Raw genomic sequence first — 22917 nt, forward strand, 5'->3', positions numbered from 1 at the left:
TAGTGCAAAGTGTTTTCTTTTTAACTCCGCCCCCTAGTTCGTGCCCCCTGTGCTGCTTTTGTTTTGAAAGTGTGACTTTTATTTGTGTACGGTTGCACGTGCAGGTGAATCCTCATGTCAGACACGTCAGCTCATGTAATAAAAAAGAGATTAATACCGACTGCTGCGTTTCTAACAAGGTCTGGACTGTAAAATGTTTATTTACAGAAGTCAAAGAAAAAGCTGTGAGCTTAGTCTGCAGTTCACAGGTCGCTGTGTTCAAGGACTACAAGTTAAATCACTCTGCGACCAAACATGCAGAAAAATACAAGAACTTGTCTGAAGGGTCAAGGAGTCGATGCTTTGTTAGCTACAAAACTACACATCCAGGCATGCAGCTGGTGAGTGATGTCATACCCCACAAAATCATTCAAAGACGCAACAAGCTGCTTTCTGATGGTGGACTCTGCAGGGCTGTGTCCATATAAATCAGTGCACGTGTCGAAGCCCAAAACAGACTTTTCAATTCAGTTATTTATTTTTAAAAAGACAGGACAAGAAAATCCCAAACAAGGCAAAGAAGAACAAATCCCGGTCGGCCTGTTTGTCCTACAGAAAACATTCAGTTCACAGGACGACGTCATTGTCAGATTGGGCTTCAAACAACAAAACCAAACTTCAGGGTGAAGTCAAATGAGACCCAATTCCACCTTAAAAGTAGAGCAGTCTCAGTAATAATCAATACTGTTTAACAGTAGAAATCAGGCTAATGCTAACGCTGGTATTTTAGTTTCTCTCACAAAAACAAACAGTTGTGTTTCAGTGCAGAGCAGAAACCCCACACTAAGTCCTCCAACGAGCCTCTCGCACAGTAGAAAGGCTGATTTTAACAAAGCACTTACTCTGCTGCACAGACCACGTCCTGACGTTCCTGCTTCTCCTCTAAGCTCCCACAAAGGGATATAAATCTCCCCTGGGCAGGATAATTACCGAGATAATTTTATCCATAATGATACTTGTCAGTCAGGAGTGCTGATGAAATTAAAGAACTTCTTCTTTGTGAAATTTCTCCTCCAGATTTATCCCGAGATTTATGTGTCAGAGGAAGAAGAAGAGAGGAAAAGAAAGTCGGAGAAACTTTTCCGTCTATAGTAGGCTCCATAAATCCCTGCCGTGTGAGCGGCGCGTACGTTTGTTACGTGGCCTCAAGCTAAAAATCAAAGTCACATCAAGCTAGAATAAAGGTTACAGGCACGCAAATCCCTGTTGTTATATTTTATGTAAATATTTCAGAGTGGCAGAACATAATGTTCTCCATGTATTTATTCTTCATCACTCAGCTCGACTCTTCATTGACTGTATCTCTGAGGACAGATTTGTCCTGATTGATTTGACCTGCAGCAAAACTGTCAACTCTTTAATCCTCAATCTGAACTCTTCGGACTGGACCTGCATCCTGTCATTAAGGCTCGGTGACAAAGGTAAAGGCCTCCTGTGGATGAGAGCAGACAAAAAAGGAGGAAGAAAAGCCGTCACTGCCTGAACGCAGCGAGAGACGCGGAAGCAGCACCAAACATTCCTACGAGGAGCACAACGTCAGGGTTTTGTTTTTGAATTAACGTGGAAGAACTGGGGCCGCGCTACGCGTTGTATCGTTCAACAAAGGCAACTGAACGAGTGCTTATGTTAAAGTGTGACAATGACAGAATTAGAGCAGGTTTCCTCAGCTTCGTGCTCCCCACAGGGAACTTTGCACACAAAAGAAGTACACTTTCATTGTCACTGGAAATTTCCTTCATTAGCATTTTCTAGAAAATGGGGCCACATGAAAAATAAAAATGCCACCAAGAGACGCACGACGAGATCCAAACCCTGGAGACTTTCAATAGAATCGGCTGTTTGGTGATTATGCAGAGGTTCAAATATCTGAGAAACATCCTAAGGTGGATTGTAAAATTCAGTTTGCTTTCTTTAATGACACGAGGAAGACGTGTCAGTGTTGTTTCACCTGCAGCGTCTGTCTAAGCATTAAAATCGGGACAGGATCCCTCAGAGTCTCGATGCTGGTGGTGTTGAAGATGAAGATGAGGCTCGGGTGGAGCTCTGTCTGAGGTGGAGACGGGGAGGAGGTGGGTCTGAGTCTGAAAGGGAGAATGACGAAGAGCACAGATTTAAACTGTGCAGACAGGAGGCTGATTGTCTCAAACAAGGCAGACAAGATGATTGGACAGAGAAATGATGTCAGTGTAGAGACTGACAGTGAGGGAACGTAGGAGAGATGTAAAGAGCAGACGAGCAGCAGGAACACCAAACTAAACTTCATCTCCATTATCACTGTGTATCTGATATGTTAGCTTTCTTATAAATAGCAGGTTCCACCTCGCACTCCTTAAATCCTTGTTAATCGACAGTAAATTAGGTACCCTCTCCAAGATGATCTAATTGGAACCCATATATTGTGTTTGCTTGACGAGCAGCAGCTGCACTGCCGAAATGAAGAAACTGAAACATGAAGCAGAGTCTCAGCTTTTGTTGCAGCATTTTCCTGCCTAAGCTCCTGCACTGATACACTTTGGTAATCACATTGAATATGTCATCAGGTGTCACTCAAACAGGTTTTTGACACATTATATACTATTCTGAAACCCTATGTTCTATAATATAGGGTTTCAGAATAGTATGCAGCTAAACAGTGTGAATCAGAGAGTTTTACTTTGGTCATATTTAGTAAAATGATGCAAAAAATCAGCAAAGATTGTTACTTTGTTATGATGACTTTAAGTCCTTGACTGTGTGTGTGTGTGTGTGTGTGTGTGTGTGTGCGCGCGCACACACTTAATCCAAAAAAAGAAACTCACAATCAGAGTGAAAGTTCGACACCCTCCGTGTGAGTCGACCATCCCGGAGAGACACTTGGATGTTCTCAGCACAGCCACTCTGTGCCTGATGAGAGGACGCATGCCTGAGGGTCCGAGCTGCCACCTGAACCACCAGTAAAGTAAATAAAAGACAGGTGACCTTCAACCAATCAGAAAACATGTGACGTAGGCTGTAGATGATCAAAGTCCTAAAGAAAACCCAGAAAACTGGCAGTCACCTCTGAAACATGGGGGCAGTTCAAAGCTCTTGATGGGCTGCAGCACAGTGAAACACTGTGATGTTGGAATGTTTTCGGGAAGGCAGACAACAGAGACCTAATGTTTAATAATCCACATTTCCCTGTTTGACTCTTCATGGCTGGACTGAGCATTTGCTCGGTGGGCCGATGGGTCAGTTGAAGGGCTTCTGCCTATCGGCCCTACAAGCACAGACCCACTCATTCGTTATCATTACCAACACTGTATTGCTCCGGAGCAGCGGGCCCTCCCCTACCTTGGCTGTGTGCTCACACACTTTGGAGAACTCAGTTTGGTGTGGAAGAAGTGGAAAAAGGTGGAGCTGACAGTAAAAACAGATGCAACAAAAAGTGTCAGTTTGCCTGACATGTAACAAGCAGTACCAAGTCCTCGCAGGCACAGGAGGCTGCTGCTGCTAGCATTAGCTGTGCAGAAATGCAGGGGGAGAAACTGCAGCACCAACACAGACAGAGGAAGCTGAAATTCTGTCTGTTTTACACCATAAAGACTCGAGTGCATCAGGAAACTTACAGACGAGACGGAGTTGGTAAGAAAACAAGTGTGAGTGTGTGCAGGGAGAGTGCTTTCCACTCCCGGATTAAGGAGTGAGTTACGGCAATGATGGTAATCATAGTGAAAGCAACATTAACTCATCATCACCAGCAATAATGACAATAATAACACTATTATAAGAAGAATATAGACAATAACTCTGGAATGTATTTGTTGTGTTTAATGCTCGTTGTTTTATGCTGCACAGTTGGTTTGTCTCATATTTGTGTTTCGTCCTTGTAGCACACAGACGTGCACTGTAGCGTCGTTTCAGATTCACACTGCTGCACTCAGACACTAACATTAACAGAGAGAAGCCCCGTCTCAGGAGCGACCATCTTCCTGGACCGCTGATGGTCCACGAGGTCCAAAGCTTCACTTTTCTTTGCTCTCCTGTTTAAATGCAAGCTTGATTATCTTATAAGATGATTCTGAAAATTGTTCAGCCAATGAGACGACCTCACTCGCCGCTGTCCTGCCAACCATGCTGCATGATCACATGAGTAAAAGGTGAATTATAAGTTTGCAGCTCTCATATTCATGTAAATATCAATCACACGTTTTTCTGTTGCTGTAAAAACACAAAAACAGAAGTTTAAACTTTTTATTCTACAATCTGTCACATTTTGCAGCATATTTCCATTCATAAAAAAACCAAAGCTATATAAACAGTGGAGAGCAGGAGCGACACACCAATAATTAGTGTGGGATATTAATGTGACACCTAATTGTTCTGTAAATAGTTAAATAACACCAAAGCCTGAAGCATTGCTTGTAACAATTTCCATATAACATTGCAAAATTTGTGCACGAGTTTTTGAAATTTACAATTTCTGTTTGATTTTAATGTTAGAAAATAATTTGCTAAAGTTTTTAATACTCAGATGTTTTTTTTGTCTGTAATTTTTGGTTAATTGTGTGAATACAGTATGCAAATTCAGACATGTGAGGTTGAATAGAATGATACCAAAAAAGCAAGAAAAGCATTTTTAAAGGTGAAATAAAAGGATAAAATCAAACGTAGTTTCCAGCAGACTGCAGTGTGGTAAAGCCCTAAAGCACATCTAAGAATTAAAGCTGAATGTCTGGACTTCACTGTTGTTAACTGATGAACACAATAAATCCATGTGTAGTGAAGTTCAAATTTAGGAGATTTTAAACCATTCATTATAAAAACATAAAATCCCCTCATTGTACTACAGCTTGCATTAAATTAATATGAGCTGCTGGAGACGTTGAAAGTAAAATGTAAAGAGCAGAACCTGCTGTGGTTCCACTAGAGGGAGGCATTTTAAAGTCAACTGAGCTGCTCCGTGTTAGAAGTCACGTGGAGCAGATGTAGCTCATGAATGTGCTTCAGCTCAAGCAGTTTTCTTCATTAGATTTCCTGCGTGGCCACAGTGCTCCTGCGTGCTGCATTGTGTCCTTCACTGTAAGTAAAAACTCATTTGTTCCTCCAGGGTCTGTCCCTTTCCTCAGACCAGAACAGGTACGTTTATAACCAACAGCCTCAGACACGCCCACTACGCCTTACTCACAACGAATGCAGCATAACTGGGACTGTGTCTACATCATCAGTTCAATTCCAGTTTTGTTTTCTGTAGCGTCATCAGTAGAAATCCTAAAAGGTTGAAAACTTACAATAAAAAAAAGAAACAAGTCCCCAAAACATTAACACTAAAACAACCACAGCCATGAGCAGCACTTAGAAATAAGTAATTCCCAGTGTTCCCAGATAATATTTACCCATTTTACCCAGTGCGCGCGTGTGTGTGTGTGTGTGCGTGTGTGTGTGCGTATTGTATGTTTCTTTCTTTTTACTAACAAATGACTGATGAGTATTTTACTTAAAACAAACACGCCTCAGCTGTCAGCCATTCTGGGAAACAGTTAAAGTAAAAATCTCTTGACTAAGTTAATATTTTTAATTGCTGCCATATTTTCAAACTATGTGAAGATCCCTGACAGAATCTGACGGATTATTAATTTAATATTTAAGACTAAAGTCAACAAGTAAATAAATAATAGATATTATTATTATAAAAATTATACATATTTTTTTTAAAATAATTATTTATTGAATTCTGATTAAATAAACACTAATGTGGATGTTTTCCATCCATCTGTACGTCAGCACAATATGAGGGTAACATTTGTGAACACAGACATACATGATCCACTTCATATGTTTTAGTCGACGGCACCACAGAGCCAATAGCTTGTGCTGATCCCAGTTATGGGACTATAGGTAATTACCATCGCTAATTTAAATATTATTGATTTGCCCTCTTGCATGATGGAATTGAACACTTCAGCCAAGCAACCAGTTTTAATCATCCATCAGTGAGTTAAATAGAGTGGCGGGTGGGAGATTGTGTGGGTGGCAGGCTGCAGACAAAACTGATTTTGTTCTTTTTTTAAGAGTAATTTTCTGATAAGTCCACTCTTCAAGAGGCCGTCATTACTAATCAATCAGTGTTAACATAAAAGCCCCTTTTTTAACTTAATTACAATTTTGGTGTTTTTAGATAACGAGGACTTTGCGCATTGTGTGTTTCTGTGCACAAAGTGGGATTGGCTAAAAAAAACGATACTGGCAATTCATTCATTAAAATATTTGCAAATCTCTTTCATATCTTCTTAATTATACTGAACCATAATGGAAGCCCAATTAATAAAAGCAGAAAACTCCACCTGGGAGACACACTTGTGCATTCTTCACTTTTCATTAGGTCATTTCTCACAAAGGATCGCTATTTCTAGTTTTAATATTTTAGTGTTCTAACTTAAGTTTTAGAATTCTCTGCAGGTAGTGCACTACATCATTTTGACAGTTCAAAGTACTGAAACCTTTGGAGTAAAGTGTTTTTTATTAAATTCTATTAACATAATTTATGCTTGTCAGACACCCAGCCTTAGCAGAAGCTGTGTTGGAGCTGTGGTGAAATTCCAGCTCAATATTTCATCCGCTGGTTCCCTCAAATGAAAGAATGGGCTGCTAAGATACATGTGACACAGCGGTGATGATTAGTGCCAGAGACAAACTGCCCAGCGCTCTGTGTCATCTTTCACTTATGGCATAAACCACAGAAAGTGTCTAAGATGAATATGTAACTCTTAATGTACCCATCACTTCAAAGAATTTATCAAATACATTGTGTTCTCCACGTTTGTCTTTTGTAGCAATATGATCGATATTTCAAAATTAAGTCACCAAAATCCATCCATCTGTCCATCCGTCCGTCCATCCATCTGTCCATCCGTCCATCCATCCAGCCATCCGTCCATCCGTCCGTCCATCCGTCTGTCCATCCGTCCATCCATCCATCTGTCCATCCGTCCGTCCATCCATCTGTCCATCCGTCCATCCGTCCAGCCATCCGTCCATCCGTCCGTCCATCCGTCTGTCCGTCCGTCCATCTGTCCATCCGTCCGTCCATCCGTCCGTCCATCCGTCCATCCAGCCGTCTGTCCGTCCATCCGTCCGCCCGTCCATCCATCCATCCGTCCGCCCGTCCATCCATCCGTCCGTCCATCCGTCCGTCCATCCGTCTGTCCATCCATCCATCCATCCGTCCATCCATCCATCCGTCCGCCCGTCCATCCATCTGTCCGCCCGTCCATCCATCCATCCATCCGTCCATCTGTCCATCCATCCATCCATCCGTCCGTCCATCCATCCGTCTGTCCATCCGCCCGCCCGTCCATCCATCCGTCCGTCCATCCGTCTGTCCATCCATCCATCCATCCGTCCATCCATCCATCCGTCCGCCCGTCCATCCATCTGTCCGCCCGTCCATCCATCCGTCTGCCCGTCCATCCATCTGTCCGCCCGTCCATCCATCCATCCATCCGTCCATCTGTCCATCCATCTGTCCATCCATCTGTCCGCCCGTCCATCCATCCATCCATCCGTCCATCTGTCCATCCATCTGTCCATCCGTCCATCCATCCGTCTGTCCATCCGGGCGGACGGATGGACAGACGGATGGATGGACGGGCGGACAGATGGATGGACGGGCGGACGTCCATCCATCTGTCCGCCCGTCCATCTGTCCATCCATGTATAATACAATACAGATACATAAAAAACACTCCCAAAACAGAATAAATTATTACAAATAAAAATCTTTACTGCAGATACTAATTTTGTGTTGTAAGATTTGAGTTTCATGCTTTCATAGTCGTACTTGGGTACTTCACAGGTGGTACACACTGTAAAAAGTGTGAGAAACACTGATAAGTGTCTGTGTGCTTTTGGAAAACATTTAAAGCTGCTGTACAGAATCTTTGAAACACGCTTAAAACATTTGTAGAATATAAACAGAGCATCTGCTTCTCCTTACAGCTCCTCACTCCACCAGGGCTGTTTGGCTCTTTCTGATAGTGTGCAAATGTGGCGCACATACTGCAGCAGTCATACAGACAACTGGACGGTCCAAACGTTGGCCTACCTATTACTGGCTGAGGTTTTAGTAGAGTTGTGGCTGAACCACATAAAAATATCTATACTTGTGTTGTTAAAATGTTATGTCTCAACCAACTACTGTATAATTGTTATATTTTTAGCAGTGTGTCATTAACAGCAAATATTGTCAAAAAAAGTAAGAAATCTTTGGGGGTGCTTTGATTCATTTTGGGGGTGACAGCTTAAAAACAAAACACAATGTCAACATTCATGCCTGTAAATTCTAAAGACCTCGAAGAATTATTCATCAGTTAAAGACTTGCACCTCTAAACTTCACCCAATCCCGACCAAACTATTCAAATCTGTAGCCCACACTGTGTATTTTGTCCCGTCTTTACCCCTCACTCCTAACTGGTTGCAGCTGATGGCTGTCCTTCCTTGAGTCTGGTTCTACTGGTGGTTTCTTCCTTTTAAATTAAGGGTAGATGAGGGTAATTAAAAGAGCTCCCTTGATCAGCATGATCTCGCTAACTTTAGACCCATTTTCAAACTCCTGTTTCTGTCTAAAATCCTAGAGAAGATTGTTCACTCCCAACTTCTTCTTATTTGGATGCAAATAATATTTGGGAAAAATTTCCGTCGGGGTTTAAGCCATGCCATAGCACGGAAACTGCATTACTGAGAGTCTTTAATGATCTTCTCTCAATCGCTGACTCAGGGCGCCCTGTGGTGTTAATTTTGCTTGATTTGTCCTCTGCTTTTGATTTGGTGGACCATAATGTCCTTTTAATGAGGCTTGAGGTGGGCATCACGGGCAGTGCCCTTAGCTGTTTAAATCCTGTCTCTCAGAAAGGTCCTTTTCTGTCACCATGGGTACCTACGCCTCCTCCATTGCCCCTGTTACCTCTGGTGTCCCCCTGGGGTCTGTGCTGGGTCCCATGCTGTTCTCTTTATACTTGTTACCCTTGGGCCGAATCCTTGAAAAATACAATATTTCTTTCCACTTCTATGCGGATGACATTCAAATCTATTTTGAAGTAGCTGAGGATGTCACGTTGTCGTTGCAACACTTCTCCGATTGTATGAATGAAGTTAAAATCTGGCTACTGAGCAATTCCCTCATTCTAAATGATAAGAAGACTGAAATTGTAATCTTTGATACTCCCTCCTCTCGGGCTGACCTAATTGGTATTTTTGGGCCCTTTGCTGACTCCCTTTCTGACACTGTGAGGAACCTGGGTGTTGTCTTGGACAGTTCCTTCAAGTTGGACAAACATGTGTCCTCTGTAGTTAAATCGAGTTTAAAATGCGGCTGCGCGTTTTTTAACTGGAACTGGCAGGTTTGAGTCTATTACTCCAGTTCTTTCCGACCTGCACTGGCTCCCTATTAAATTTCGCATTGATTTTAAAATCTTATTGCTCACTTTTAAAATCATAAATAACACCGCGCCCAGCTATCTTACGGATCTCCTCAGCTTTTATACCCCTGGGAGAGCGCTTAGATCAGCAGGCCAAATGCTCCTGGTGCGACCTAGATCTCGGCTCAAGACCAGAGGTGACCGCGCATTCGCCGCGGTCACACCCTACCTCTGGAATAACCTCTCTCAAGCTATTCGGGCATCTGATTCAATTCAATCTTTTAAATCTCAATTAAAAACGTATTTATTTAGCCTTGCCTTCCCTGCCTCCTAGAGCCCACATTTTTAAGTGTACTGTAACTTATCTTTTTTGCTTTATTAATGTTTATAATGTTTTAACCTTCAGCCTTTCAGGTTGTGCCTACTATGCCTGGTGTATTATTGGTTAGTTATGTCTCCACCTGTTAATATATTTTATTTGTATTTATTTTATTTTATTTTTATTATTTTATTTATTTGTATTTATTATTGCTCTTAACTCGTTCTGTGAAGCACTTTAGCATACCTGTGGTTTTTAAATGTGCTATATAAATAAAATTGTATTTTAAATGTTTTTTTCTTCCCACTGTCATCACGTGCTTGCACCACACAGTTTTTTTCTCTGTTTAGTAGAATTTGAAGCAGCTGTTGTGACAGTTGACTCAGGAATTGACTCTTTTTCTGCAGTCAGATTTATTCAATGACTAACGACATTTTAATTGTGCAGTTTATATTTAAAATCAATCAGTGCAATTATTCCTGCCACATAATTGTTTGTAAATGTTAGCTAGAATCATGAGTTTTTACTGATTTCTTTTTATTCTTTATGTAACATGTAGGTCAGGGGTGTCCAACTCCAGGCCTCGAGGGCCGGTGTCCTGCAGGTTTTAGACGTGTCCTTGATCCAACACAGCTGATTTAAATGGCTAAATGACCTCCTCAACATGTCTTGAACTTCTCCAGAGGCCTGGTAATGAACTAATCATTTGATTCAGGTGTGATATCCAGGGTGAGATCCTGCAGGACAGATCATAGCTATAACTTGTTCCCTGTATTGCAGTAACACTAAGTTCCCCTTGGATAAATGATAAATTATAGAAGACAGTTTGGCATCTTGTCCCTGTAGGCTGTCCCAGGTAAGTCCGGGGCCTCATTTGTGCTGTTTCAGGTTGGGAGAACCTTTAGCGGAGCCTCAGTTAATCTCTTTGGCCAAGCCGCTCAGAGAGAGTCTTGCTCGAGTGGTCTGCTTCATCTTAAGACAAACACTTCAGCCTCCACCAGCAGCTCTGCTTTCCTCTGCTTTCTCTCAGATTCAGTCTCTTTCCTGTGCTACCCACAGATTTTAAAACCTACAAATACTGCATGAGGTGCACGTGAGGTTAAAGGCTCAGTGTTGGAGGTCACCAAAAGATGCTTTCAAGACTTTAACAGCATAATCTCATGTCACCAAATAAATGTTAGAGTGGAGGCACAGTCATGTCCTTCATCAGGTGCAACATGTTGCACATTTAACACACAGTGATCTTTCTTTATTACACTGCTTTGTATCCATATGGTTGATGACTGATGACACACGTTCTCTCCAGTGTACGCTTTTGCCCGGAGCATGCCTCGTTGTGACATGGACAGGAATCACAAAAACGACATTATGCAACATACATGTTGTGTATTGAATAGTCTACAATAGACAACAAGAAACAAGATGGTTAAATAATTAAGTAAGGGCCATATACTATGATATACTGCAAGAATTTGTATATTTACAACAGTGACAAAAAGAAAGAAAAGTAAAAGTGAAGATAGTGTGAAGCGTTTGCTCAGTGACTTCCTGTCCCTGACTCAGACGCCTCCAGATTCTGCAAAAGCAAAATAGCACTTTGTACCACAGGCTGAAAACATGTTGGTGCACACATTAAAGGATCTGAGCTTCCTTAGAAAGCATCACAGCATCACTCTTAGTCCTCCAGTTAAGTCTATTATTCAGGTGCATGCCCAAGTACCTGCAGCTGTCCACTCTTTCTTCACCTCTTCACCCATGATGTCTTCAACCACCATCTCCTTTTGTCTTGCTGACATTTAGACAGAGTCGATTTCTTCCTGACCGCTCCACAGCCGAGAGTCAGGACGCTGCAACAGCATCACCCGCCCTCACAAGAGGCTGATAAGCAAACTGAGTAAGAACCAGTCTCATCAGCACCTTCATGACATGTGACGTTAAGGCAACTGGTCTGAAATCATTAAGGTCAAAAGGGGTGGCTTTCTTTGGTACTGACACTAAATGTGATGTCTTCCGTAGCGTTGGTACCTTTTCCTGCAGCAGACTTAGGCTACGTCCACACTAATGCGTTTTCATTTGAAAACACATCGTTTTCTCTCCGTTTTGGCTCCCGTCCACACTGAGATGACGTTTTCCCGCCGCTCTCGAAAACAAATACATTTGAAGACGGTGCGTTTGCGTCGCAGTGTGGACAGCGAAAACGGAGACTTTCAAAAACGATGACGTATTTTAGTCATGTGATGCAGTCATGTGACCAATTAACCAAAGATAGCAGAGGGCATTATACAGCAGTTGTTTTGTTTGCTCTCAGTTTTGACAGCCCTGTTAAAGATTAATATCAGCCTGTACATGCTTCGCACTCGCTTTTGCAACTTTGTACTTTTGTGTTACTCGCAGCAACAACTCCGCCTCATTGTTAGTCCATTTAAAATACTCGGTGTTTTCCTCTGCGTTTTGCTGCGACGTTTCAACGAACCAGAAAGTAAATAAACGGCAGACAGAAATGAGGCAGGCTGAATCTTCATGCGTTTCACGCAGGACTGCAACGTGAGCGTTGGTGTTAAGTTTGGCAATGTGTGAGGAGGGCAACAGGAGGTCCAGTAATGAACCTGCTGATAAACAGATTCAGCTCATTGGCTCTGTCCAGGCTACCCCCCGGCTGCTGATCTCTTCAGTTCAGTTCAATTTCAATTCAATTTTATTTATACAGCACCAAATCACAACAACAGTCACCTCAACGCGCTTTATATTGTACAGTAGATCACACATTAACACACACAGAGAAAAACCCAACAATCATATGACCCCCTATGAGCAGCACTTTGGTGACAGTGGGAAGGAAAAACTCAGTTTTAACAGGAAGAAACCTCCGGCAGAACCAGGCTCAGGGAGGGGCGGGGCCATCTGCTGCGACTGGGTGGGGTGAGAGAAGGAAGACAGGATAAAGACATGCTGTGGAAGAGAGACAGAGATTAATAACAGGTCTGTTAGCACACAAGAAGAAAGACGACCCGCAGGTTTATTTCGGAGGCCTTGAAGGCCACGGCAGAGGCCGATACTTCAGAGTATGAATGTGTATGAATGTATGTTAGTTAGAAAGCGCTGACAAAGCATAGACAAGTGCTTGCATGAATGCGTGTGTATGGGTGAATGCGGCGTGTTGTATAGAGCGCTTTGAGCACTCCAGGAGAGTAGAAAAGCGCTATATAAGAATCAGTCCATTTACCCACATTTAAACTACAAAACTTACAGTGTTCAAAGGTACTCAATGTTTCCCCCTCTGGACGCATAGCAAATGTCCACACGACAGTTGTCCCATAGTTTTTCAAGCATGTCTGGAGTCACGGCAGCCACTGATGTTGTTATGCTGCCTACTGGCAACCGTGGGAAACTCATAAATCTCCTGTTTAACGATTGAAAACACAGTCGGTGTTTTCAATGTCATTATCAGTGAACAACTGTAGAATTCAAACGCTTTGAATTCAGATTATTCTTTTGATACACACTGAACTGTATATTCTGCTGCCAGGAGCTCAAGAGCTTTAAAAGTAAGAAATAAAATCTTAAAATCAACTCTGAAACAGATGGAAAACCACTGTAGAGTCATTAAACTGGTGTAATATATGGAGAAGTCCTGCTCCTGCATTTTGAACAGTGTGAAGTCTATTGATGGGTATTATTTGATATTGCGTTCAAATAATTAAAATCTTACTCTCAGCTGATTCGTCCATTTTAACCATCATCATCTGGCCACTTTGAAGAATAGTGTGTGTGTGTGTGTGTGTGTGTGTGTGTGTGTGTGTGTGTGTGTGTGTGTGTGTGTGTGTGTGTGTGTGGAAGGTGGATTGCTGTAATTTTCCGTTCATGGTTGAATTGGTAGGCTGGGGCCTAAATGGACATCTGGTAGAAGTTACGCTGCTACATCAGAAGAAAGACCCTGAGACCCAAGAGGCTGAAAGTCTGCACAGTCCTGCTTTCACTGATTGTTAGTTTGTTTCTATGTTTCCTCATTGCATCGAAGCTACTGACAGTGATAACTTGCGTAATGCTTTCCCTGAACGCACGCACGCACGCACACACACACACACACGCACGCACACACACACACACACACACACACACACACACACACACACACACAATGGTGGTAAATAGTGCAAAAGTTTGCTTATACAGACATAATAAACACAGCTGTAATGTCTCCACAGATAGTTTGAGATTAGGATCTGAGATACTTCTTTAAAGCAGAGGAAATCAGATAGATACTACTTGGATACAAAGAATCAGTTTTATGTTTGTGTTTTTACGAAGCAAACATTGCGTTGTGTTTTGTGACCTCCTGATTCTGCATTTTGTTGTCCTTTGGTACCGACAGCAGAGCTACGCTTTCGCTAGAAACTCAAATCCCACACAAACAAAAGTACATTATGCCTACAATAAAGAGCTAATGATCCAACAACTGGGATATATTTTCCAGGATGCCTATCACAATGTAGGGGCCAAAGGATAAGGAGCCATTAAAGCTGTGTTATCTGTTCCAGATAGCGTTGGTATGTCTGTAAAGATCATTATTTTTGCCCCTGCAGCCATTTGGCAAAGGGAGCAGGACTATCCACACACCCAGGATCAGCTGTAAACCATGGATGAAGATGCTAACAATATGCAGGCTTGGAGCTAATCCGTTTTTGAAGGTTCTTAATAGCTGTTAAAGCTCACGAGTGAAGGGTTCTGCATCGTAGTTTTTCTTTATGCTTTGTAAGGTCAGTGAAAATGTCAAGGACATGTTTCTACTGCTCTCAAGGTTACATGTCTTCAGGAGGAGGGAGGGCAGTGCAGATCCCACTGAGGAGCGTCTTACAGAAAAGACAGAGTGGCTCTGTTGTGTTTCACAGCTCAGCCTTCTCTGGAGTAAAACGAGGTGTTTAAACAGTCCCCAAAAAAGAATGGATGCTACCTAAACTGTAAATAACAGAATGCAGACAATGGTACAGAAAACACATCAGTCAGAAATTTTACTGCTGCTTTTGAATTTGATAACAGCATCGTACAGTCTTATGGCACAATAATCAAGTAATAACTATTATTTCTTTCTTTCAAACACTAATGCATTTGTCTTTAAACTGCATCAACTCAATTCCTCACTTAGCGGACACTGTTGTCAAAACAACAGTTTTAATTTTGCTCTAATATGTATACGTCGTCTTTAGGTTTAAAACAATTTGCAAATAATTTTAATTTATTTTATTTGGTTTAATCCAAACTTTTACTGAGAAAAGGGTTTTCAAAAATATGCAAAAGACACAAGTGACTTTATCAAGGTTAACCAAGGGGTTAGATCCACTCACAAAGAAAATGCGTGTTACACTGTGTTAGTGGTTACACTTTCCTTAGAGGGGCTGAAGCTAAGGAGAGAGAGCAGGTCACCTACTGATCGGTGCTTCGATCCCTGGCTCCTCCAGTCTGCATGTCAAGTATCCTTGGGCAAGATACTAACCCCAAGTTGCTCTGCGACGCGTCCATTGGAGTGTGAATGTAGTTAGAAAAGCACTACGTATAGAGAAAGGACTTGTGAGACTCGGTGTGACTGGGTGAATGTGGCATGTTGTATAGAGCACTTTGGCTACCTTCACACTGCAGGCGAAAGCGCATCAAATCCGACTTCTTTGACCCTCTGCGACTCATATCCGATCATGCTATGACAGTGTGAACCAGGGGCGGAGCGGGGGGGTGGCTTACTGGGCTTAAGCCCGGGTTGTTTTGTCAGAAGCCCGGGGTCTTTTGGAGTGTAATTTTTTCATAGTTAGATACCTGGCTGACAACTGTATAAAACAAAAAGTACACACAATATTCGAAGCACATAGTGCACACTGTGGGAATTTAGGACTGTGCGTGAATCCCCCCTGATATTGGTATGATCCGAGCTCAGGCACTAAGCGACTGAGCGAGAGGGCGGGGCAGCCGCTGCCTGTGAGTGCGCTGTTGGAGAAATGGAGAAAGCCATACTAAGGAGAGCTTAAGTTTGACCAGGTACCAAAGCAAATCATTCGTACCGTACAAATAATGTAAATATGACGGTGTATCACGAAAGATTGATATCAAACTGATCACTTGACCAATATTACGTTACTTGCTCTTCAAGTGAATCAACAAATGGCGAAATGAAAAGCCGAACAACAACAATGCTGTTTCTTTAGAGAGTCTTAGCTTACATGTGTGTTTATTTTATATTTTCAGTTGTTTCCCTCCACGACTAAATCGGTTTCAGTTATGTACTGAAATATAAGAATGGACATTAGAGGGTTCTTTCAAAGAAAAAACTCAGGTAAATGTTATTTTATATATTATGCTTTGTATGATGTTCAGTATATTTCTATGCAAAACAAGAGGGATTTCAGTACACAGCAGGATATTCACATTTGTAACCAGATATTTACACTTTAGGGAGAAAACATAAAACATTTTTACTGTACAGCATCAATTTAGAGTAAACTTTTGTTTTAGATAAATATTGAAATATATTTTGAATTAGTTAAATGTCAGAATAAAGAGAGACAGAGCTTCTATTTTTTATCACTTTGATCAAATTTAGGAGTACATCTACAGGGAGTGCAGAATTATTAGGCAAGTTGTATTTTTGAGGAATAATGTTATTATTGAACAACAACCATGTTCTCAATGAACCCACAAAACTCATTAATATCAAAGCTGAATGTTTCTGGAAGTAGTTTTTAGTTTGTGCTATTTTAGGGGGATATCTGTGTGTGCAGGTGACTATTACTGTGCATAATTATTAGGCAACTTAACAAAAAACAAATATATACCCATTTCAATTATTTATTTTTACCAGTGAAACCAATATAACATCTCCACATTCACAAATATACATTTCTGACATTCAAAGACAAAACAAAAACAAATCAGCGACCAATATAGCCACCTTTCTTTGCAAGGACACTCAAAAGCCTGCCATCCATGGATTCTGTCAGTGTTTTGATCTGTTCACCATCAACATTGCGTGCAGCAGCAACCACAGCCTCCCAGACACTGTTCAGAGAGGTGTACTGTTTTCCCTCCTTGTAAATCTCACATTTGATGATGGACCACAGGTTCTCAATGGGGTTCAGATCAGGTGAACAAGGAGGCCATGTCATTAGTTTTTCTTCTTTTATACCCTTTCTTGCCAGCCACGCTGTGGAGTACTTGGACGCGTGTGATGGAGCATTGTCCTGCATGAAAATCATGTTTTTCTTGAAGGATGCAGACTTCTTCCTGTACCACTGCTTGAAGAAGGTGTCTTCCAGAAACTGGCAGTAGGACTGGGAGTTGAGCTTGACTCCATCCTCAACCCGAAAAGGCCCCACAAGCTCATCTTTGATGATACCAGCCCAAACCAGTACTCCACCTCCACCTTGCTGGCGTCTGAGTCGGACTGGAGCTCTCTGCCCTTTACCAATCCAGCCACGGGCCCATCCATCTGGCCCATCAAGACTCACTCTCATTTCATCAGTCCATAAAACCTTAGAAAAACCAGTCTTGAGATATTTCTTGGCCCAGTCTTGACGTTTCAGCTTGTGTGTCTTGTTCAGTGGTGGTCGTCTTTCAGCCTTTCTTACCTTGGCCATGTCTCTGAGTATTGCACACCTTGTGCTTTTGGGCACTCCAGTGATGCTGCAGCTCTGAAATATGGCCAAACTGGTGGCAAGTGGCATCTTGGCAGCTGCACGCTTGACTTTTCTCAGTTCATGGGCAGTTATTTTGCGCCTTGGTTTTTCCACACGCTTCTTGCGACCCTGTTGACTATTTTGAATGAAACGCTTGATTGTTCGATGATCACGCTTCAGAAGCTTTGCAATTTTGAGACTGCTGCATCCCTCTGCAAGATATCTCACTATTTTTGACTTTTCTGAGCCTGTCAAGTCCTTCTTTTGACCCATTTTGCCAAAGGAAAGGAAGTTGCCTAATAATTATGCACACCTGATATAGGGTGTTGATGTCATTAGACCACACCCCTTCTCATTACAGAGATGCACATCACCTAATATGCTTAATTGGTAGTAGGCTTTCGAGCCTATACAGCTTGGAGTAAGACAACATGCATGAAGAGGATGAAGTGGACAAAATACTCATTTGCCTAATAATTCTGCACTCCCTGTACACTAAGTTTATTGTTAATTAATAAGAAAACTCCAGATGATTCCATTCTGAGCTGAAGAAGCTTCTGATTGGTTAGTAGAGTCCATGTGAGTAAACTGGTGGCACAGCTGTGGATGCATATAAGGCAAAACACAGAGGCTGTTTCTTTGAAATGGGAAAATCAAGAGATATCAACCAAAACACCAGAAAAAGAACTGTGGAGCTCCATAAGTGTGGCTCAAGTTTGAATACAATTTGGTGCCATTTGCAATTAAGAAATACAGACAGTTTCTCTCTTTACTCTTAAAGTTAACAAATATGTTTTTTATATTTATCAACCTAAAAAAAAAAAACATTTAGTCTGATTTGATGTTACAATTAAAAAAGTGTTTTGATCTGAAGAGTGTGTAAATATCTGGTTTCAACTGTATATTTGATGATTGTCAGCACAAAGAGGGAGAGAGAGGAACAGAGAGGGAGATGGAGAATGAGGACAGAACAGAGATGGAACAAGAGCAGGTGAGACACACATGTTACTCAAATGGTTGTTTACCAAAAGTATCACCGTATCATAGGTCCTCATGTATCTTGTACCTAGTGTTTCTTTTTAGGTTTGTTATTTTTCAAATTCTACATTTATTAAGTTCTGCAGGCTTGTTTGCACAACAAGGCTAAATAATTATATAAACTTTTCTCAATCTAAATAGTGGACTTTGGGCAGAATTAAAAAACAAGTGTAGTGCAGGTCTATGATGATTTTTAGTGCTACTATCATCTAGTTCTGATTCTGGTTCTGTCTTGGTTAAATCCCAAGTAGTCCTGATTTTGAACTGTTGTAGTCCTGTTTTAATTCTGGATCAGTTCTGGGTCTGGTTGAATTGGGCTTAAGTCCTCGTGTCTTGATGCAGCCCCGACTTTGCTCTGCCTTGCTGCTTAATTAAAAAACTAGTTTAAGGTGTCCTGCACATGTGATATATATTTTTCCCTATATGAAGTCATTCTTTTTTGAACAGAACTCAAAACAGAGCCTATTAATCTTTCAGTCACTTCTAACCCCCCCCCCAAAAAAAAAAAAAAAAATCCCATATGCATACTACCCTTTTGGGCTAAGCCCCGGGTGTTTCAAATGTCTGGCTCCGCCTCTGGTGTGAACGGCACAAATCCGATATTTTCAAATCCGATCTGGGTCACTTTCGTATGTGGTACTGAATCCGATACATATCCGATGTTTTAGAAAGCGACAGCTGTTTGATGGTCATGTCGCATTAAATCCGTCTTTTACATCACCGACACAAGACAGACGGCAATTATCAGCTCCCGAGAAGACATGGTGAACGCTTCCTGGCCATCCAGTGAAACTGTTGGGAAGACAACGTTGGAGAAACGTGAACATTTTATTTGTACTGTATAATCTGCAGATTCTGACAGAAATCTGCAGCTATCCTTTGAAGCACCGCTCCTCTAAAACAGCAATAAGGATCATTATTAGGCCAAATGTAAATAACAAAATAACTTTATAACTTAAAGCAAAATTGGGAAATGTAAAGTCCGAAACAAGTCTTTATATTAAGGCCATCAGTCACACAATGCTGTTGCTCTGGGTCTAAACACAGCGCGTTGTGTGTGACGTCTTCTTTTGCGCATGCGGCCGCTTTGAGCGTTCACACTAGAGCGCGTTTGCTGTCGCATTTTATTTGTCGTGTGAACAAGCAGACAAAAAAATCGGATTTGAGCATTAAGACCTGCAGAGTGAACGTAGCCTTTGAGCACTCCAGGAGAGTAGAAAAGCGCTATATAAGAATCAGTCCATTTACCATTTAAGTTGTTGCTATTGGTAAGTGGTGATTGGTTGTTTAATTGTGGTTTCAAATGTTTTTATTTATAATGATGATTATAGAACTGCACACCAAACCTTTCCTGAGTTAAGATATGACATCTTGGAAAATATACAAAATCACAAAACCAGCATTCATCAACATTTGAATGGTGCAGACCATCACTGAGTTCCTCTTCATCATCACCGACACAAACAACATAGACAGTCCAATAATAATCAGCATCGAGATTCAGGGCTGAACATCTGACTTCAGATAAGTTGATAAGAGCACTTAGCATCTGTGAGTCAGCATTGAGAGTTATTCTTATTGGTGCCACACTTAAAAATAAAAACACTATAATGTCTCCATGTAGAGCAGAGCAGCTTTAACATTATCAAAGATTTTCTCTCTTTGTCAGATTCAGTTAGCTTAACTGTAAAGTCATGGAAACATCTGTGAAGCCCAACTTCACGTCAAATAATTTACCTTTCCAGATGATCCTAAATTGAAATCCAGGTACTTAATTGAAAAAACCTACAAGCTGTCAGTGTTGTTGAGGGCTGCAACAGTAACATGTAAAAGAAGCTTTGTTTTTTCTTTTGCTCCATGAAACATCATCAAAATAGAAAAATTTGACAAAAAACAAAACAAAAACTCATCTAAGTGGAAAAATGTAACTGTCAACCAAAGCTCAGAAGGAGCAAAGACAACAAACGAATAACTGCACTTCTGATGACTCGTATATCATAAGCTGTAACACGGGACAGAGAACAGCTTCATTCCTGAGGCTGCTTTACAACTAAAGCTGCGTCTTTGGGTTTGATACTGAACCCTCACTGCTTCAGCAAACACTGTAAATCAACAGTCAAATCAATAGGAAACAGAAGAAAAACACCATAACCACTGGTTAGACAATAAAACTTTATTACATTTGTGTTTAAAATTATTACAATTATAGTATTTACAGGCATTGTCCTAAAAATAAGATTCTCATGCTGGATGACACATAAAAAGAAATCATTGTACAAGCAAGCAGAAATGAATGTACATCCACAATTTACAGATTAGAGAAGCTTCTTCCTGTTGTCCTGCTAACGGTGCCATGAGCTCAGATGGGGTTCATACAGAAAGATGAGATGTTTTCCTCTCAGCTGACGAGGACAACGTCCCACTGTGGGAGGAAGGTGTTGTGGCCATGTGTGAGTGCAAATGACTGAAACTATCCATGTTCAATATTCTACAAACCACTTAAATATCCTCGGTGTCCATGAGTATTTCACTTTGACTGGAGGTTTTTAATAAAAGAAAAGCCGTCCCCACCTAAAACAACATAACAACCCATCACAGAATCATAGTGGCAGCGTCCCAGTCCAAAACACTGAAAATACTGCATTTTAGGAATGGCGATAACTCTTGTCAAACCATGGAAATATCTCACACGTATAATCATTAAGTCTGTCCTGTAACACTTAAAGGTTTTCTTATAGAGTTTTTTACACACTTGCGGGCTGCAGGAGCTGACATGCTGTACTATTCCCCAATAAATCTTTTGACTGAGGTGTTAGCAAACAATTGCTTATTTACACATCCAGACATGAGGCAACTTCAGCAGCTGGATGTTTGTCCACCTTATTCAAAATGTCCAGTATCAAGTCCACAATTAACTTCCATTTTTACCCTGGTTAAGTCTGACATATCTCCCTTCCCTGTTTGCTCTGTTAATGCTGCATGGGCAGCATAAAGTTAAGTGTTTCTCACTTGACTGTTTGTCAGGTTTGGAGTTTCAGGTTTCTGAAAGGATCACCCGAACCATGCAAAGCCTTAAAGGACGTATGACAGAAGTCTTTAGCCTGAAAGGATGTCCATGGACCGACACACGCACTCCCAAAAGTATTATTTTGCCACACTTGAGACAAAATGGATGGACTTTATACTTTTATACTCAGTTCTTTAGCACACAGTTTTAGTGATTGACGATATCCGGGTCGAGTTCAGATTCAATCGCAGACTGTTGAACTGTGCAGTGCAGTTGGGTGCGACGGTAGGTGGGACTAGTCTTTTTTAAAAGAGCAAACAATGCCAGCAGTTGGTTAAAAATTCCTTTTCAGGCCAGTATTTGTTGGTTGGGTGGGAAAAGGCAGCATCCACCGTTGGCGAACAAAGACAAATCCAAAAATGTTTTTCACATGATACATTTTGTTGTAGGCTTCCAGGGCTTTTCCCTGCCACGTCGTCTTTATGGCTATTCTGTACAACAGTGTGTTTGCCCTCTCAGGGAGTCTTTCTTACGTATGTACATGTGGGGAACATGGACAGGAAGGCATCAGCACTTTTTCTGGAGTTTCTCCGACTCTTCCTCTTCTTCCATGTTGGCCTGTGAAGGTCAGCGGACCTGGGGAGCATAGCCCTCCTTCATTAGCCCCTCTTCATAGTCTGTCTGGCACAGAATCATGTTGTTCTTCAGGAAGAACTTGTCTCCAACACAAAACCTGCACAAAGAGAAAAGAAGGAGAACGTTTACATCAGAGTATCAAAGTTTCATTAATGTGAGGCTTTAAACAGGCCAAGCTTCCTGACAACAAACGCTTCTCCCTAACTACTGTGATCCCAACACTGTCCTTTCAACAGCAGTGTTGGGATTATGGTTGGAGATGATGCAGGGGCTGGTTTGAGTGGTTATGTGTATGCATAAGTTTATCTCCAAAGGTTGATTCTGTTCACCTGGACGTAGCGTTTTGTGGGAGAAACGTTTCGTCATCATCAGGCGACTCCTTCAGTCTCAGCTGACTGCAGGTTTCCCCAAATCTTATAAACAGGACATTTACATAATGACTGAAACCAGCTCACTGAGGGAACAATTCTCATGATCATTGATCAACAACCACTGATCAATAACCATGAGTCCCATTCACAGAGAGTTGGGGAATGGCTGCAATCACAGCATGTAAGATGGTGACAGATGTACCCTTAGGCCCCTCCTCCATTCAGAGATGGTCTTTCCCTCCTTGACTCCGCCCTCAAACCAGCGTTGCTCCCTGTCCAGGATGTTACATCCTCATCACTGAACGAGTGTCCACTGGCCTGTAGGTGTAGATAGACTGCAGAGTCCTGGCCTGACGAGGTGGCTCTTCTGTGTTGTGCCATCCGCTTCACCAGAGGTTGTTTTGGTCATGAGAATTGTTCCTTCAGTGAGCTGGTTTCAGTCATTATGCAAATGTACTGTTTGTAAGATTTGGG

At 41.7% G+C, this 22917-nt stretch overlaps 1 protein-coding gene across 3 annotated transcripts in view; it reads right to left on the bottom strand.

Moving 5' to 3' along the window:
* Window positions 1-20587: 20587 nt before the first annotated feature.
* The window catches only part of lmo3 (LIM domain only 3), a 48925-nt gene continuing 46595 nt past the window's right edge, over window positions 20588-22917 (bottom strand). For all 3 annotated transcript variants that reach the window (XM_084909622.1, XM_084909621.1, XM_084909623.1), the window contains one exon: window positions 20588-22169. In XM_084909622.1, coding sequence (XP_084765748.1) covers window positions 22064-22169 — 106 coding nt within the window. In that variant the 3' untranslated portion in view covers window positions 20588-22063. The remainder of the gene's footprint in view (window positions 22170-22917) is intronic.

This window comes from Perissodus microlepis, chromosome 17 (genome assembly GCF_051167445.1).
Source record: "Perissodus microlepis isolate ML-2025 ecotype Zambia chromosome 17, ASM5116744v1, whole genome shotgun sequence".
Lineage (NCBI taxonomy): Eukaryota > Metazoa > Chordata > Actinopteri > Cichliformes > Cichlidae > Perissodus > Perissodus microlepis.